Source organism: Natator depressus, chromosome 15 (genome assembly GCF_965152275.1).
Source record: "Natator depressus isolate rNatDep1 chromosome 15, rNatDep2.hap1, whole genome shotgun sequence".
Taxonomy (NCBI): Eukaryota; Metazoa; Chordata; order Testudines; family Cheloniidae; genus Natator; species Natator depressus.
The window spans coordinates 8612004-8631245 of NC_134248.1; the positions used below are offsets into that span (position 1 = coordinate 8612004).

Sequence of the window (19242 nt, forward strand, 5' to 3'; positions counted from 1 at the left end):
TGTTGGGAATAAGATAGGTTTAGGTAAATCAAACTAGTGAAAGCAGTACGAGCCTCTAATGCAGATACACTAGGGTGACTTTTCTAGTATAGACAAGGCATAAGAGACAGAATTAAAGAGTTAAGGATGTGTAAGACCTTGAAGGTGAGAACAAATGTTTAGTTGGATGTAGTAAAAAAAGGTGAATGGATTCAAGGGAGAATGATGTAATGTAATTGGCGAGAGAGGAAGATAACTGCAGCCGTGATTTTTGGAATAAACTGTAGTGGAGAGAGTTGTGAATGAAATGGGAGGCCAGAGAGGAAGGGGTTATGGTGACTAAGACATGGACAAGGCTTTCAGTAGTGAGGATAGAAACAAACGGACTGAAATTAAAAGAATGGACTGGCATCTTAATATTCAACAGGAAGAAGCAACATGATTTAGCAGGAGCTGGGATGTTGAGGGAGGAAAGAACTTACTTTCCTTGTTTGTTATTGCTGTGCCTATTTTGAAATGATCACTGCAATACTTAGATAAATTGAAAGGTTGTCTAGTTTCATTGTAATTTCTGTATGTACCTTTGCATCTTCTGATTAAATACAACTATTTATATTGCACTGGTACCTGGAATGTGTACAGTGCAGAACAGACCTATATGAAAATAGTACTGCAGTTTTTGTTACTGCTCAGATACAACTCTTCCTGAATTACAGGAGAGATTCTTGTGTTTCCTACAGGAAAGAGTATTCCAGCGGAGCTATTTTTCTTTACTTCTGGAAGCACTTCATTGTTATGATGTAACCTTATTTAAGATGCAGACCTAAAGACTTAGTTTTCAGGAATTTCATTAATATTTGATTCTTCCAGCTTTATTGGCACCCCTGTTTATTCTGCTATGATTATTTATCTGTACAGTACTCTGAAAATGTTTCTGATTCTTAGAACATCCCAGACTTGCTGGTGAGATTACCCTGACTATCCCAATGGATGTATGATTTTAAATTTACACTAGTTATATTTCACAGGTTTTGTAATTATTGTCCCTTTAGAAGAAGTCACACTAGTAAATAGAAATGATGTTGTGGGAATAGTTAGAGGACACCATTAAACTGTCTTAGTCCCATAGTACATCAACGTATGACGTTTTATGGCAACACTTCATGTTAATGGTACATTTATGTACAGTGGGACTAGAGAAAAATGCCTAAAAATGACACCCTACATACCAAATACTTCAACTGGTTATAATAAAGGTTGCTCCAGATCAGCGGAGTATGAAGAACTCTTACAAACTTCCCATGCAAGATGAAATATCTTTGAATTGTATGGCTGTGCATGTGAGCTGAGATCTAAATCAGAAGGCAATGAGTGGAAAGGTGATGTTACGCAAATGCTTATCAGGTCCCTCTTCTGCTTGGGGTTGTCCTTCTTTTCATGGATTTAAAGCCCTCCCCACCCCCGTTTCTATTTGTATGTTCCCTTTTGTAGCCTATTCCTTAGTTTTTCTTCTTTTCTTAACGTAGTCATTTTTATTTAATGTCATGATGTTTGTTCCTTTGCAGTCACTTCAACGGTTGTGAGTCTGTCACTAGCAAAGTGGCTGTGTTCCTATTAGCAGGCCCAATATATTCTGTGATCCCACGTGTCATAAATATAAAGGGAAGGGTAAACGCCTTTAAATCCTTCCTGGCCAGAGGAAAAACCCTTTCACCTGTAAAGGGTTAAGAAGCTAAGATACCCTCCCTGGCACCTGACCAAAATGACCAATGAGGAGACAAGATATTTTCAAAGCTGGGGAGGGAGGGAACAAAGGGTTCTCTCTGTCTGTGTGTTGCTTTTGTGGGGACCAGAGCAGAAATGCAGGTCAGAACTCCTGTAAAGAGTTAATAAACAATCTAGTTAGATATGCGTTAGATTCTGTTTTGTTTAAATGGCTGATAAAATAAGTTGTACTGAATGGAATGGATATTCCTGTTTTTGTGTTTTTTTTGTAACTTAAGGTTTTGCCTAGAGGGATCCTCTATGTTTTGAATCTGATTACCCTTTTAGGTATTTACCATCCTGATTTTACAGAGGTGATTCTTTTACTTTAATTAAAATTCTTCTTTTAAGAACCTGATTACTTTTTGTTCATTGTTCTTAAGATCCAAGGGTTTGGGTCTGTGTTCACCTATGCAAATTGATGAGGATTTTTATTAAGCCTTCCCAAGGAAATGGGGTATGGGGATTTTGGGGGGAAAGACGTTTCCAAGTGGGCTCTTTCCCTGTTGTTTTTGTTAGACGCTTGGTGGTGTCAGCAATAACGTCCGGGGCAAAAGGTAAAATAGTTTGTACCTTGGGGGAGTTTTAACCTAAGCTGGTAAAAATAAGCTTGGGGGTTTTTCATGCAGGTCCCCACATCTGTACCCTAGAGTTCAGAGTGGGGAAGGAACCTTGACACCACGGTTGCAGAATTTGCTGTGAACCCACTGCTTGCTGAGCTACTGTGTTCCAAAGTTTATGCTGTCTTTCTGGCTTTCTTTCTACGTGCCTGTTCGGAAGGTTTTCTTCACAACCATAAGCAATAGAAATTGAGTGTAAACTGATGTAGTTATACTGTCCGCAAACAGCCTGTTTACTACTTGCACTTCACTCTTATTTGGAATGTAAGCTACCTGAGAACATCCCTTTAAAATGCCACGCACACAAGTGTATTCCAGATATCTGATACAGGGGTGGCCAACCTGTGCCTGAGAAGGAGCCAGAATTTACCAATGAACGTTGCCAAAGAGCCACAGTAATATGTCAGCAGCCCCCCATCCGCTGCCCCCAGCACCTCCTGCCCACTGACACCCCGCCAATCAGCGTCTCCCTCTCCCTCCCCATGCCTCCCACCTGCCACAATCAGCTCTTTTGCAGTGCGCAGGAGGCTCTGGTGGGGAGCGGGGAGGAACAAGGGCATGGCAGGCTCAGGGCAGGGGGCGGGAAGGGGTGGAGTGATGGCATGACCTGGGGCAGAGCAGGGGGTTGAGCAGTGAGCACCCCGCAGCACATTGGAAAGTTGGCATCTCTAGCTCCAGCCCCGGAGTCGGTGCCTATGCAAGGAGCCCCCTATTAACCTCCGAAGAGCTGTGTGCGGCTCCAGAGCCACAGGTTAGCCACCCCTGAATTCGAATACAATTTTCCAGAAGAGAAGATGCATCTGGCATTCTACCAATGACATTCAAGTTTTGATTCTTTCAAGATAGCACAAAATTTCATACCATCCTAAAACTGCCCAGCTGTTTTTAAGAATTGTTATTTAAACAAGACTACTGGTACTGCTTTCACAACCTGTAATCATGTTTGCCATTTATACGGTGTGTTCAGCTTCAAGTCTGTGGCATTTTTTCCCAAGTATCTTGTCTTTGTGCTCTCCTGCTCTTTTAAAACAGGGGGTCTGTGGAGCTTACAGTTCCCAGTTCCTTCTGTCTGAGTTTTAAGAAGTTTTATTTCAGAAGGTCTGTCCCCAGGTATATTGATATTTTCAGATTTTATTTTTCTTACTTTTTTAATAGCAGTGTTTCTATTTAAATGTTTAGACAGACAAGGTGGGTGACGTAATCGTTATTGGACCAACTTCTGTTCATAAAAAGGCAAGCTTTCAAGCTTAGACACCATCGTCTTCAGTAATAGTAGGAATAAAAACAAGACATACCTACAAAAAAGTAGCTGAAACTTACAAGTTGCTAACTATATAAGAAAATACCTTACCATCCTCACGTGATGAACAGAAGTACCTAAATATGCAGCTTTAATTGAAATAGGTGGTTCTTGGATTCCAAACATTAAAAAACCTCAAAAAAACCCTTTATAGTATTGTGGTTAATGGCGTCACATCTTTCAGATTTATAAGTCATAAAACTATAATGAATCCAGTGATCAATATTTAGCTGTTGCATCCTAGTAGTGAATGAGTAGTTTAATAGCTGAGGTTAACAGAAGTCAATTTACTTCTGGGTGTAAATATCAGTAATCTTTTACATTTAATGATTGTGTCTCCAGCCCTGCAAACACTTATGCTTAGCATTACACATGTGAATTGAATGGGACTCATCATGTCCCTAAAGTTCAGCATGTGAGTAACTGTCCACAGGATTGGGACCTTAAAGATTATTTTTTATAATCGTAAAACTAATTTTGTAATTAGTGGCATTTGAATCAATATTTTATTGCTTTGGAAACAGTGGCACTTAGCACGCTAAATGTTATAGCGTCATTTTGTGGCTCAGCTTCATCACCCCTCTGGAAGAAATAAATACAAACTCTAGATGCTTCACTATACTATCTCTTATATGGCAGAAAAATGGAATAGTACAGCTCTTTAATTTGCCATAGAGGGTTTTTAAATTTGTCTGAAAAGGAACGTGAAAAGGTTATAGACAAACAATTCTAAGAGGGTGACTTACCACTGTTACCCTGAATTGTGTTTTGCAAACTTTATTGTTAACCTGCCTAAACTAGTTCAGGAGTATGCAGTCATTTGGAGCCAAGTAGGTTGAGACATTGTCTTCCTGCTTCCTGTAAGGAAGCAAAATATGAACAGATTGGAACTCACTTTTGTATAGGGAAACCCATAATTTATCTTCCTGCCTTCCACATTCTCTCCATCCTGCTGCCAATACCCAAACCAGAAGATGGCACAATATCAAGGACTGATTTAGCACAGCTTGAGCTGTGGGTTGAAGGAGGCTGCTAAGATTTCTTCTTTCTAAAAGAACCTTGCATTTATGGCTTTATCAGATAATTCAGTCTGGCCTGTGTGTGGAGCATCTTGTGTTTATCATTAAAATTTTATCTAGTGGTTACGATGCTTGTTTTCTGGGTCAGACCTTGAATTCCTTTTCATTTGAGACAGTGATGTTTGTGGTTACCTCACTCCCAATCAATGTTGTATACACCAGCCTTTCTACAGTTACTTGTCTCAAAGGATCCACTTAAAGAGACGCTGGCCTTTCAGCCACCCCCAGTGTGTCTCTTGAATATAATTGGAGTTTTTGTTAAAATGTAAAGGTCAAAACTGACCTAAGCAGTAGCTTATCTGTATATGTGTATCTTATAAATTGGCATGGAAAATGTTTCACAATTTCTGAATACATTAGTTTTCAATATATGTTTGACTGTTATGCAGTAAATATCTGTAGCACACCTGAGTTCTGCAGCAGTTCTTTCCTCCATCATTACAGTATTCTAAAAATATCCATCACAATCATCTAAGCTAGTGTATACCTGCACGATAATCTCTGCATTAATCTCCTTTGCTAGTATTGACATACCCTATTGGACATTGTAGTCAGTTGTTACTCACTCCATTTTGCTATCACAATGAATCCCTGAAGCACAAAAACTCAAAGCCGTACTTGACAAGTTATTTGGAGTTCATTAGATTATGAGCTGTTTCTAGGTAAAGGATCCTGCCAGTATCGCAGAGCTCTGCTCTGGTAGCACAACAGCAGTTGTTTTATCGCTGCCTGATAGGCTATATGTGGGATGCTTAGGTGCAGGCATCCTTGAACTGTGTTGCAGGCTCCTTTCAACTTTCATATCTATATTAATACTCACTTTGCTGTGGTGTCTGCCTCCTCTGTCCTTCCACACATACCCACACACAGCCCACCAACAAAGAAAACTCCCTGATCATCCTCTTATTAAGGATTTTTTTTTTCCCTCTGTGCAGCATGACACCATGTCTGTGGAAATAGTACTGTCTTTGCCATTGGATTTGCTGTTCTACATATTTTTGAAAACTTTACACGTCAAGTCCATAAACAGTGAGACCACTTTTCCAACAACTGGGAAGGGAAGAGATGAGGCCTCTGATGTTTAAATTTCTTTGTGTCGGAGAAGAGATGGTAGAAATGTTTTCTCTGGTGCGGGTTACACATACTTGTGTGTGGAGAGTTAAAGACATTTGAGGACTTCAATAGCTCAGACATAGGTGAGAGGTTTTTCGCAGGAGTAGGTGGGTGAGATTCTGTGGCCTGCGTTGTGCAGGAGGTCGGACTAGATGATCATAATGGTCCCTTCTGACCTTAATATCTATTACTTCACGTTGTGTGGCACAAAGTTTAACCAGGAGTGTGACGTATGGAGTCCCTGCATTACATGCAGCATAGGCTGGGTTAGTGTCCAAAGGCCACCCAACATCCTGGAGTCGTTCTTTATTTTTAGTTATGAGCAACAAACATAACCCTTAGCCTGAGCTGGTTATTTCTAGGGTTTGTTCCTGCAGGACATCCTGTCTCACCTCTTAGCTTGTTTGTTGCTAGGAGTGGTGGAGGGATGCTCTGTTTTTATCCTCCTATCTGCTCTGCTCTAATTTTTGGTTTTGCTTTAATGTTCAATAGATGCCTCTCAGAATGTATATTGGTAGCTAGTCGCACCTTAACTGAAGGGGCAGATATGTATGAAAAAATAACAAAGATGTTTCTCCAAAATATTTAGTCATTAAATTTGAATATACATTAACAAACAAAAGTTTCAAACTCACTAAAATCCCTTCCCCTTTTAATTGCTCAATTTTCACTCTCTACACATGCGATGTCACCATTTCAGTAATTCTTTTTCAGATGGGGCAGGGTCTGAATGCAACCCCTGCCTCCCCCCCCGAAAACAAACAAACAACCCCAGAAAGGAGACATTTAATAGACCAAGAAACCTTTCAAGTCTTTGTCACTAATGATAAAGAAACAAAAATGGCCCAACTTTAATATTGTTTCTTTTTGCGGGTCACCTTTCAAAGGGTTGAAAACAAATGACATCACAAGTTCAGATAGGATTACAAAACATGCGAGGTAGTTCAGGTTACAAGTGTATTTACTTCACTGTCACCTAGTAAAAAAGAGCCTTTCAGGTGAAACTGGCAGAAGAAACCTGAGACTGGCTCTTTGTAGAAGCTCCCACTCACTCCATTTTGCCTGACCATTAAGCTGCTGCTTTACCCAAAGCTTTTATCAGATTCCAAGGAGTGCATGGCTGTTTTGAATGGCAGTGATGTCTAATATTCCCAGATCTGCAACAGTTTACTTCATTTTGTAAGGCCCAATTTTCTGCTGGGGCTAGATTAGTTTGTCCTGGCTTTAAAATTACATTAAATAAAAAGCACATTCATATATTTCATTTTAAAGTTATAATAACCTTATACCTTCTGGGCTGTTACAAATGTTGCCTTTTCAATTAGCACTTTCTCCTCTTACCTAGCATGTTAAAAATTTGCATATCTTGCTGATGTAAGAACACGTTACTTCATATCTTCTTAAACCAAGCTATCGTGTCTCTCTTGTCCCCAACTGAAGTCTGAGCAATTATTGTATGTTTCTTACATTGTATTTTTGTCTCCTTTTGAAACTATTATGCGGAAGTACCAACAGCCCTGCTCAGTGATACTGTGGCAGTGAGGTGAATACCAGCTATGGTTTCAGTGGCTTTGCGGCAGTCCAGCACTGTTAATTAAATTGGTTGTCAGGGTGCTTTCTTATTCATGCCAAGCAAAGATTATACTGAAGTAGAAAACTCACATCATTTAAAAAATAAAAAAATAAAAAAAAAATCCTGTTTCTCCTTGGATTTAAGGGAGGAATTATAATCAAATTTTTAGAATTAAATTCGTTGTAAAATATTTTTTATAAGGACAGATTGCTGGCTTTGAACAAGAAATGTCCTGGATGCTATTTAACACTTCTGTTTGTTCCAATTGCCTTGGGATATGAGCTGCATGCACTTAATAAATTGACTGAAAAGTTGTTTAATATTAGTAGTGTTTGTAAATATTTCTGCATGCTCTTTTGAAATGCTATTTTGATTCATCCAGTACAGATTCTCAACAAAAGAACTCCGTGCCTTCTCCAACAGCATGTCATCAGGTGCTATTAGCCCCTGTTTTCTAGGGGTTGGAGCAAAGTGATGCCCACAATTAATTTGCTGGGTACAAAGTCGCACACACTCTGATGCCAAAATGGTCCATACTTACCATTTGGCTGTACACTGAGACATCTGTCTTCACTAATAATAAGCCACTCAAAACTAAGTGTGGGATGGAATTGTGGACATTAAAAATGACAAAGATAATTCGGCTTACCAGTTCCAAGGTTTGTTCCATGTGCTCTTCACCTCTCACCTCCAGGTTTGTCTAGTGTTCTTTTAAGTGATGGGACTTACACCATTCCCCTTTCCTGATATTGAGTTTAAATTTCCTTTTCTTATTTTCATCCTGTTCTAGTTATACTCTCTTGTGCCCTCCTAAATAATTCCTCTCTGTCTGTCTGTGTGTGTCTCTCTCTATGTACATATGTATGTATATATGTAATAAACTATGTTTACAGTGGCAAAATTAGTATCCAGAAATAACTGCTAGTAGAGAAAGCTGGAGCATAGCTAAGGATTGGGCATTGTTATCCCTCTGTCATCTAACTTTCCTCTGTGCAGGGTCAGAAGACACTGATACACAGACCCAAGCTATGCCTAAACTACAGCTTCCGGTGTTTCTGACAGCAGTGAAGATTTCAGGGTTTTAACTGTCTAAATATACCCAAGGCCATAGAATCTGTTTAATCACTCTGTGTGTGTTGCTTTTTGATGGACTCCTAACTTGTCATAATTTTAATGAGGTATTTGAAACTGAATATATAATCTGTCACCTTGTTATATGGGCCTTGTGGAAAGTAATTGTCTTTAGCACATTAGGCACACACAGACTAAAGTGCTTGCCCAATTTCTCTGTCTGTAAAATGGGTATAACAGCACTGCCCTACTTCATGGGTCTTGAGGATAAATACATTAAAGACTATGAGGCACTCATCTACTACAGTATTGGTGCAATATAAATACCTAAGAAGACATAGGATGATTTGAATGAGCAAGGCTGGGGTTTTTGTGGACTGGATTTGCATGTTTAACTGACTCTTGTTCTCAAAAAGAACCCCCCCCCCCCCCAAAAAAAAAGACAAAAAACAAAAACAAACGCTATGAGAGAACCCACTGACTAGGTACCTTCATTAACTTCATGAAGGACTGGTTAATTACTGTTAGTAGAATAAAGATGAAAGATTTGAGATGTTCAGTGCAGCATGACAATACAAAGTGCTCATTATTATTTAACTTGCTTATCAACAGGCATCTGTTTAAACTTGGTGCTATGACTGTGGATCATTACTTGAGCAAAACTCCCACTGACTTCAGTAAGAGTTGTGACTTAATAAGGATTTCATAATCAGATCTTTTGAGTATTAACAGATGGTCACTGACTGCCTGAAACGAAGTTGTTGCGGTTTTTTTGCTTTGTTTTGTTTTGTTGATCACCACAGGTATCTGGAAACAGAACAGAGTTTGCCTTCTGGAAATTAAACCTAACTGTGAAGCAAATTTTTTTCATTTTTTTTTTTTTGCTACATATTCTTTAGAGGAATTATGAGAATATTAAATTGATTTGTGAGCCTGCTTATTAGAGATCCGTGGTGTTGAACCATTCGACGATAGCTGTGGAATGATGTACTTGTGGTAGCCCAAGTTGAGGGTCTATACCAGTATCCTAGAGAAACAGAAAACAAGGGATGGCCTATATGACCTATTTGTTTGGAGTGAAAATCTGTCCTGCCAGCACTGAGAACATTAAGAAGGAAACAGTTTGCCTGCACTGTTGCCATGGACTGAATGAACAAATTCACTACTGTTTTGAAAATGCTTCTGCTAACAGTTTTTCTTTTGTGTATTTGTTAGCTTATGTATTAGTTGCAGTTGTACTTTGCACAAACACTAATTAGACAGCCATCAACACTGAGGGCCAAAGGCTTACTAACAATGCAACTGTGATAGCAGTGTCTTAATTGGTTGAAGGTAATTGCCATTAGGCAACCATAAAGACATCTGGGGCTCTGGAGAGAGATCAGTCTTCCTCCCCCTTCCCCAAATTTGTTCTGGCTCTTGCTATCCAATATAGTTAAGCTTTTTCAGATCTGATTTTGTTTTTGCCCTTATGAAATTGTCTGTTTCTTCAGTACCACTTCATTAGAACGGTGTCCAACTTCCACACCTCCACTTCCTTCCACATGTGCTGCATTTCAGTGCCCACTGCTGAGTAAGCATGAATACCAGCTGAAGCAAGCCACAGGTTTTTCCTAGCCACCTGTCTTCCACTTTCACAACTATAAAAGAGAGAAAGGAAACTATTGCTTAACTTCTTGTAAAGCTGCTGCCAGTAAAAAGCAGTTAAATTATTGTTTCTATAAGTAAACAGATGGAAAAAAAACCCCTCATTCATGGGGTGTGCATTCAACTTTGACTGTAACACTTTTTGTCTTGGGCTAGTCAGTTAGGCGTAGAGTGTTAAAGGTATTTAGGCTTTGCTGCACTGATTGTCACAATGCCTAACTGATTTAGGAGCCTAAATCCCATTTTCAAAAGAGATTAAATGGATTTTAGACTTCTGTGTGCCTGAATCTTTTGTGAAAATGAGATTAAAATGCATCACCAAACATAATATCAGAATAAATAATACAGTTATGGAAGGTTATGTTCAGTATATCCTACAATAAGGAGAAGTAGTAGGAGAAAGACATTAAGACATTGTTTTTTAGCAGTATTAAGTGATGAGGTAGGTAAGGGCTCTTCTGGTTAGCAGGAGCTTCAGAAGCAAAGGCTGTCTCATCACCATTGGCAAAGTAGCAGAACGGGACACAGGAAGTGGGTGCTTGTTGAGTGCTAGGTGTGGCTGGGAATTAGCTAGAGGAAAGGTCCGTAAGTTTCAACAAGACCACAGAGTGAATAAAGTGTGTGAGATCTGAAACTGGATCCTGAAATGCACTGTGAGCCAATACTAGTGTTCAAGGATGGGGAGCAAATACAGAATGTTCGGCCACTCTTTAACATAGGATGCCTTGTAGAGTAAACTATTTTCAACGGAGTAGGTGTTTAAATGGCTCTGTTTCACGGAAAGTGAGTATGAATTTGATACTGAATTCAACAAAACAGCAAGGGCAAAATAAAAAATGGATGAATGATACCCATACAATAGAAAATAGCACCTATTTATTGCTCTATTAAAAATAAATTAGAGGTTTTTTTCCTGGCATAAAGCAGTCCAGATGAGCTTTAATTGTCATCATTGTTGGCAGTTTCAGCAGAGAAGCCACCATGTGAACGGGCTTAAGAGTTTCTGTACCTAGTCTGTGTATAAAGGACTTCATTTTGTGGTGGTCTCAGTTTAGCATAAATCATCAGAAGAATATTTACATGAGAACCCTAAAAATTATTGGGGTGGGAGAATCTTTAATAGATTAATTCCAGCATTGCTGTCATCTAGGAGCAGATTATTTACTGTGCAGTGTACTGTTCTGCTGAGCCAACCTATGGTAGGCAAAACAGCCACATGAACATGAAACTTTGCCGTGTGCAACAATCCCTTGATGTAAAAATGAATTGCTTTAAGTAGAAAAGCTGCTTTTCTTTTCTTCTAATACTTTAACAATGTTTATGGAGCTAACATTGAGACTGTATTGTCCTTTAGAATAGCATTAAAGGAGCATTGTTTTAAAAACTCTTTTTCACACTGGAATCTCTGCAGTTTCACTGTTAAGGAATCCAATACCAATCAGCTATTTTTATTCTCTCATGTGTGGTAGCATGTTTTAAGTCGCAGAGTGCTTATCTTGCATGCTGTATAGAGAAGTTAGGCATAGTGCTTTTAGAAATATCAAATTCTGTTTTTTTTCTCCTCTAATTTTGCTTAAACCTTCAGCCTCCCACTCCAGTCTCCTGCACTTTTGTTTTCCATTCACACATCTGAATAAGTGCCAACAAGTATGCATTTGTGTAGGGAGAGATGCTACTGTTTTTCCTTCGGTTAATCATGGAGGTAAATATTCTGCTGCTCAGTGCTGTCAGCTCTAGCAATATGTGGTATCTCTTAAAACTCCAGCTCCTGGAGTGATGTGATTACAGGAGAATCATACCTTTCATTTAAAAAATAAGATAAGTTTTTAGCCCTCATGTTTGGGCGGTGGGAGGGGCTTAGAAACATGAATCCCTAGAGCTCAGAAAATAGAATGGAAATTAAAGACAATGCAGACTTCATTACTTTTCAGATCTCATGAGTTGGGGGTCCTGACTTATAATTTTTGAATGCTTGGGGCTGTGAATACTGGCTGCTGCCTGCTTCTCTCATGCAGTGGATGAAGATTTACACAAAATTCCAGTGCCTCTTTCTGCGGAGTTAGGATTCTGCTACTGAAAGAAAAACTGTAGCATCTGTCACCTTGCTGCTTCTGAGTGGGGAAATTCCATTAGCAGGAGTTTCTGTTAGGAGGCCGGAGGCAAGTTATTCCGGGTGCCTTGATTTTTGGGTGTCCAACTTGAGACCTGTTGTGCTGAGCACCCACAACTCCAGTTCAAGACCATGAGAGCTGCAGATTCTCAGTACCTCTGAAAATCTAGCCCAAGGTGACTCGGTTTGGACAGTCGAGATCAGTGGACAATTTTGAAAGGTTTGGCCTTGGTGTCTTGGGTCATGGAGACAAGATAGTCGTTTCACCACCCCTCCACCTCCATTCATGGAGTTGCTGCCCCCATATCTTCAAGGGGTATCTACTGGAGGCGTTCCACCGCACACACAGTCTGCCTTGGTCATTTGGCTCCAATTCTTCTGGCAGAAATGGGGGCAGTGGCTCAAGGAGAGGGGGTTGGTGGGGGTGCTGCCAGTTTTTCTCTGGTGGTGGGAGAGAGCTGCTTGAGCCCTGGTCTCAGTGGAGACCATCTAGGAGAGGAAGAGAAGCCATTGCTTTCTGTTGATTAATATCCCGTCACTTGAGATGTGTGGAACTAGAACAATTTCCAGAAAAAGGAAAAGCCAGCACTTCGTCAGTGCCATAGCCCCAAATGGCCTGTCTGATTAAGTTAGAATTTTCTAAAATATTATATTCTGGGCAGGGACTCTTAATGTTACTTGCAAATTAATAATAGTAGAAAAATATTTTTTACAATAGCGCATAGAGGCTTCAATTGAGATGGGTGCCCCATTCCGCTTGGTGCTGTACAAACACATAATTAAGTCATAGTTTCTGTCCCGAAGAGCTCATAATCTGTACAGACAGGGTGGGAGAAAGGAAACTATATTAACCCCATTTTGAAGATGGGGAACTGAGGCACTGAGAGATTAAATGAGTTGCCCAAAGTCACTCAGTAAATCTGTGGAGCAGCTGGGAATTTCTCGGATCTCACAAGTCTTAGGCCATGTCTACACTTAAACGCTTACAGTGGCACACCTGTATCGATGCAGCTGTGCTGCTGTAAGAGCGCTTGTGTAGCCGCGTTGTGCTGACGGGAGAGCGCTCTCCCATGGACATAAACCAGCTCAACAAGGGGCAGTAGCTATGTCGGTGGGAGATGCTCTCCCACTGACATAGTGCTGTGCACACAAGCACTTATGCTGGCAAAATTTATGTTGCTTGGTGTGTGTTTTTTTTCACACCCTGGAGATATAAAAGATTTGCTGACATAAGTGCGAGTGTAGACATGTCCAGTGCCTTAACCACAAGACCATCCTCCCTCTCATTTATCATTAGTAGTAGTATTTATTTTTATTACTTATATAGCAGAAAAAGCGTGTTATGCACTTTATAAACAAGGAGAAGCCAAGTCCTCTGCCCTGAAGAGCTTCCATTCTCATGAAAAATTTTATTCTAAAAGAAACTCCTCTGCAAAAAATTAGGGTGGATGTAAAAATTTATGAGAGAGGGGATTGTCTTTTATTTGTAAAACACTGTCTGGATCTAAGCACTATAGAAAAAGAGATAAAGAAACTGTTTTTAGAGCTTTCACTGTTCCAGTCCTACTGTGATTCCATATTAAACACTAAAGTGCACCATTCCTTTATTTTTTCCATTCCAGATTGAGTCCATTACTTTGCCCAGTAGTAAGGAAGCTGGTACATGGGATAGTCATCTTACAGTCTTTCTGCAGACTGTTCCACTCTGCACACAGCATCCATTACTCTCTTTCCCCACCCCTCTAGTTGTATGGTTAGTGCCTTAGAACACACCCTATATAGTCAGATTCTGTGCCACTCTCAGTTCTGTGGCCTTAATTCATCTATTAGGTATGGCCGGTGTAATCTGAGAGGCCTGTTTAGGTTTTTTGTATTCTTAAGTGGAGTAAAACTAGAGATTGTCACGTGTTTCAGCAAGTGAGCTTTCTGTGAGAAGGCAGGACTTAATTGTATGAACAAATCAATTAGCCTTCAGGGACTTTACTCAGGCAACTTTGATGCATGGATGAGGCACTGGAAAGCTTGTGCCTACAAAAAACATTAGTTTTCAGTGTCTGTCCTTTGTGTGTGTAAAAATACTGCTGTTGATTAAAAATTTCTATACATGGCTTTTGCAGTGAAGGCAGGACTTAAGGACAAAAGAGGGTTGATTCATAAGCTACAATACAGGTTTTGCCATCTATAGTGTGATGTAATGAGCACTGATTCATTTGTTTTCCCCTCCTGTGCTCATCTCCACTTACACCCCTTCTAGAAAGTTAATGTATGTTGTTGCCATATTTCACTAACTACAATGGGGAACACTTTAATAGATTTATTTCTAGACTGTTTGAAAGTCTTAATGGACCTGATTCTGCATTGAACAGTGGTGTAAATTAGGAATAATTCCATTGAAATGAGTGGATTTATGCCAGCATAAAACCAGAGTAAGTGAGAGGGGAATCAGACTCAGTATCTAAGTTGTCTTAGTGATGTTGCCATGCAGTGGACTTAAACAGAATGAGACCCATTCCTGTGGGATTTGGTTTTAAGGCTCTTTTCCCAAATATTTTCAAATATTTTTGGAATGAATAACATCCTGCTTTTCCAGATATACATCAGGAGATGTGAGGTTGTGGGACACCCGCACCTGGGACTACACGGCCCCCATCCTGGAACCAGTGCATGGCTCTGCTGATCCTGGACCCCAGCCGCATGTCTCCTTTGTGAGGATAAACAGCTCTCTGGCTGTAGCGGCTTATGAGGATGGTAAGTAACCACAGCTCTCCTCCCTACTTTTTTTTTTTTTTTTTTTTTAACAAAAGCTTTACAAAAATGAAGCAGCTGTGCTCAGCTTTGTGTGTCTGTAATCCTCTGTATCCACACACGCTTGCTTTTATGTGAAAAAGTTGGCCAATAACCATAAATGCATTAGGAGGCATTGGAACATAGCACCCATTAAAACTGATGTGTAATTCTACCGGAACTGCTGCACAGGGTTTGACTGCCAGGCGGTGATCCAACCAAGCCGTCTTAAGCAAATAAATTGTTTGCTGTAAAATATTCTTCCTACAGCCTTGTTTTTCTTAGGGCACCCTGAGGCATGTTTATGGGAATATGGCTAAACTTTCAGTGCCTGGTTAATCAGAATTCTGCATCTTCACTCTGAATTCCCTGGATAGAATATACATAGGGTATATGTAAAGAACATTTCCTTTACTGATACCTTAATTTTCACTGCTGTTGGGTTACAATATGTGGCTAAGAAGGAAAGTTTCTTTTTGTAAGCAGCACCAGTTGCTTATTTTATCATGTACACTTACTTGTCAAATAAAAAAATATTACCTAATAGTTTGTTTAATGGGAATATATTATAATCCTAATAATCTATTGCTATTTAGGATATATCCGATGTGTGCGAGTGATGTGGAGTTGAGGCAAAGAGTGACTAGACCAGAGCCACATGGTGGCAGGTCATGGGAAAAAAGAAGGCTTGGATAAGTAATTGGGATTCTGCTGTCGGAGTATTCCAAGCAAAGCTAACCACCATTGTATCCTCCATTCTCCGTGTGCCTTGTCCCGGGATTTGACATCAGAAAGACCTGTTCCTCTCATCTTGTCAGAACCAAAACCTGTTAAAGTTACAGAGCTTTACAGTATTAGTGCTGATTTTGATGCACTGTAATGTCACCAGCTGGCAGATGGGAACAAAAATTAAGTATGACAGCCAAATCAAATCTATCTATCTATTTATTTATTTTTTTTAAAATTAAACAAACAAACCCTCTGATAGAAACAAAGTATTTTGATTACAGTATTTGTTGCAGTGTGAACTCTATCATTGTTTGTTGTCACCAGAAACTGTTAATGGAATATTTCTTCACAGCAGCCATCCTGTTGTGATTAACATCTATAAATTGAGCTTGGTTATTTAAGTCACTGGATATTCTAGCACAAGGTGGTTTGAGCTCTGGCTTTCTATCCAGTTTGTGCAAACAGTGAAGAGAGCAGAGTTCTCTGGTTTTATATTAGCTTGTGTTTTAGTCTTTCCAGTGACTACAGGTCTAATTATCTGTTTGTCTCATGGTCCTTGTGTTGAACTGTATGTTACAATGTGAGAATAAGTAACTGTCATGAGTAAACCTGTATGTCTTAACTCTTCTGGGCATATTGTTTAACGGATTTTGTGACAGGTCAGTGATTATTCTGATTTGAGAGCCTCAGTCAGAATAGCTTAGTTTCCATATGCACTAGCGTATTTTATGGTTTTGCAGTTGTTTACTAACATGAATGACAAAGCATATATTTATAGTTTAGTGAAGAGAATTATTTTTTTATCTAAATGACAAAAACTTCCTAAATTAGTGTGTGCCTGTTGTACTTTTCCAGCTCTCTCTCCCTTTTGTTTTGTAAGTTTGACTAATATAGAGAAACCAAACACCATTGTGCTGGAGGTTTTGTTGTCAGGCAAAGAATCCACGGCTAGCAGACTCCTTGAGATAACATCAGTTTCTCCCAGTTCAAAAGAGTTCAAGCAGTAATGTCCCTGACATCTGATTGCATGAAGAACTAACAGCAGATTCTGCTTATGTAGCATCTGCTGATAGCACTATGTGGTATAGTTCAGCAGTTGCGAATAGTTCCTAAGGCTTAAGAAATATAGCAAGCAAAGGGTTCATCTTGTATAGAGGCTGTCAGTCATGTGTGCCTGCATGCTATGGTGTACTCTGGCTCTGACTTCGCTGAAGAAAAGTTGGATTGTGAGTCCTGGTGACTGCACCCCTGGGGTATTCCATGGGAGTCAACCACAGAGGAACCAGATGCAAGGAGCGGTAGATAGAAAACCTGTACTGGGAGAAAATGTAAGTTCTGTGCCCTGTGCCCAGTAGGCATACTGTATGTACATCTAGGGCAATGAGATTTGGCAACTTGATCCACAGTTGTGGTTTTTGAATTCCAACCCACTGGCCTCGTATTTCTTCTGCCTTGTTTCCTATTGTCAGCACTGGCAGTCCTCCAGTTTGATTTTACCACTAATTGTGTTGCACGTTCCCGTACTGAAATGAATCAAATCAAAATGCTTTTCCTGGAGCATTAGATAAAGCAGGCGAGGGTTCTGGGTAATGAGCAGATGCTGCTAATGCAGGGACAGTAGCGGCCTTGCCAGGACTCCATCTGCTCCATGCTTGCCTGACTTTGGCCGTAAGCCACAGCTTTTGGGGAACTGAAGTCTACTTTAACTGCCCCCCTCCCCCAGATTCTCATAGTTTGACTTGGAAACTTTCTATGGTGTAAAATGAGAACATCCTTTTTGTACCACCTTTAAGACTTAAGCTGTCATGTTTGTCTGTGGGTATAGAAGGGAAATAATGTTGCCCCCATTTATGTTAATATTTTGAAACCTAATCAGCAGTAGCTAATATTACGTGTCATAGGTTGGTATAGAACAAACGAAAGTGATTTCTGCAGTGATCAGAATGCACTTGCTTATATGCATGCTCTGTTATTAGGAATTGAGGCAGTGCTGCTTTTGAATGGAAAACCTGATATCTCAGTAGGCAAGATGGTGAGTGAGAGGCTCTCAGAGCCATTCCCTCATCTACCTAGCACCCTGTATTTATAATATCAGAAATGGAGTGTTCTGGTGAAAAGGTCTATGTGTAGCACACTTCTAAGTTCCAAAACATGCCACAAAATAGTTACAACACCAAATAGTGTAGCTTGCAGACGCTTTAAGGAAGAAGGGTGCCTGGGTCAATGTTGCTGTGAATTTACTGTACCTCTTCATTGGTAAAAGGTACGTAAATTGAACTTTGATTTTACACTTTAAAAATAAGACACACGTTTTGATGACTTGGAATTAACTGAAATTTCAAGTTTTCTCTGCTGAACATCTGAAACTAGTTGGCCAAGGGTCACTTCTGTTTTGCAGTTGCCAAGTAAAGGGGCAAGTATTATTATAACCATTTTACAAATGGGAAAAAGGAGATAAGGATCAGTTTATTAACTCCAGCGAGTCACGGAGCTGGGAACAGAATCCAAGTTTTCTTACTTCTAGTTCTATGCCTGCTTCACTGAGCCATGATGTGAAGCTCAACTTTCCAATTATATTCAATGTTAATTTCTCGCCCTAGTCATCTGAATGGTATCTGATCTTGCTGTTTATCACTTCAGACTACAAGTGTGGTTTTTTTTTTTTTGGCAAAAGTCTAGGATTCGAGATAACAAGTTTGAGACTTCAGGCCAGTTCTATTTAAAAAAAACCCCATGTTTCATTAATGGTTTATTTCATTAGTATAATTTCAGGCAATATCATACTTGTAGATAGTATAGCTAGTATGCCAGATAATAATGTGAGTTTTCAGTTGGTTTTTTTCTTGTTTTCCCCTATCGAAAATAAAATACAGTATTTAAAAATGAGAAGTTTTACATTAAATTAACTTGGATCAGGATAGGAAAAGTGGGAGTTGCGCTCCTAAACAGAATAGATGAAAATTAACAGGAACAATTGCATTCACAACCTCTCCCTCCGCTCCACCCCCCTCCCAAAAACAAAACAAAAACAAAAAACCTCAACAAAGAAAAAACCCACCACCCTGTAAATCACATTGGCTCCGGCAGCGTTGCTTTGAAGCTGAAGTGAGGGAATAAGATCCCCACCACCACAATGTCCAGGTTCCCTGTTCTAACGTGGAATCATATGGATGATTTTCTTGCTTTGATCTTTGCAGATAATGTACATTTAGACTGGCCTACATCTCGGTCTACAAGGTTACCAGCAACCACTAGCAGTATTGTCTTAATGAGGAAGAGCTGATTAAGTGAATCCCCAGCATGGATCATCATCAGTATTTCAACCTGGTACCATCAGATTTAAATCACAGTCCATTTCCACTTAAACTAATGTGTTAACGATTAGCTGGTAGCAGTAGTAGGCAGTTATACCCTGTTTTGATTAGCTACTAACAAGGAGATGCGACACACACTGGTACAGGCTTAGTTTACAC

At 39.7% G+C, this 19242-nt stretch overlaps 1 protein-coding gene across 1 annotated transcript in view; it reads left to right on the top strand.

Moving 5' to 3' along the window:
• Positions 1-19242, top strand: part of FBXW8 (F-box and WD repeat domain containing 8) — a 62420-nt gene that overhangs the window by 12467 nt on the left and 30711 nt on the right. Inside the window, exon 5 of the mRNA XM_074972632.1 lies at positions 14847-15004. Within this exon, the coding sequence (XP_074828733.1) occupies positions 14847-15004 (158 nt within the window). The remainder of the gene's footprint in view (positions 1-14846; positions 15005-19242) is intronic.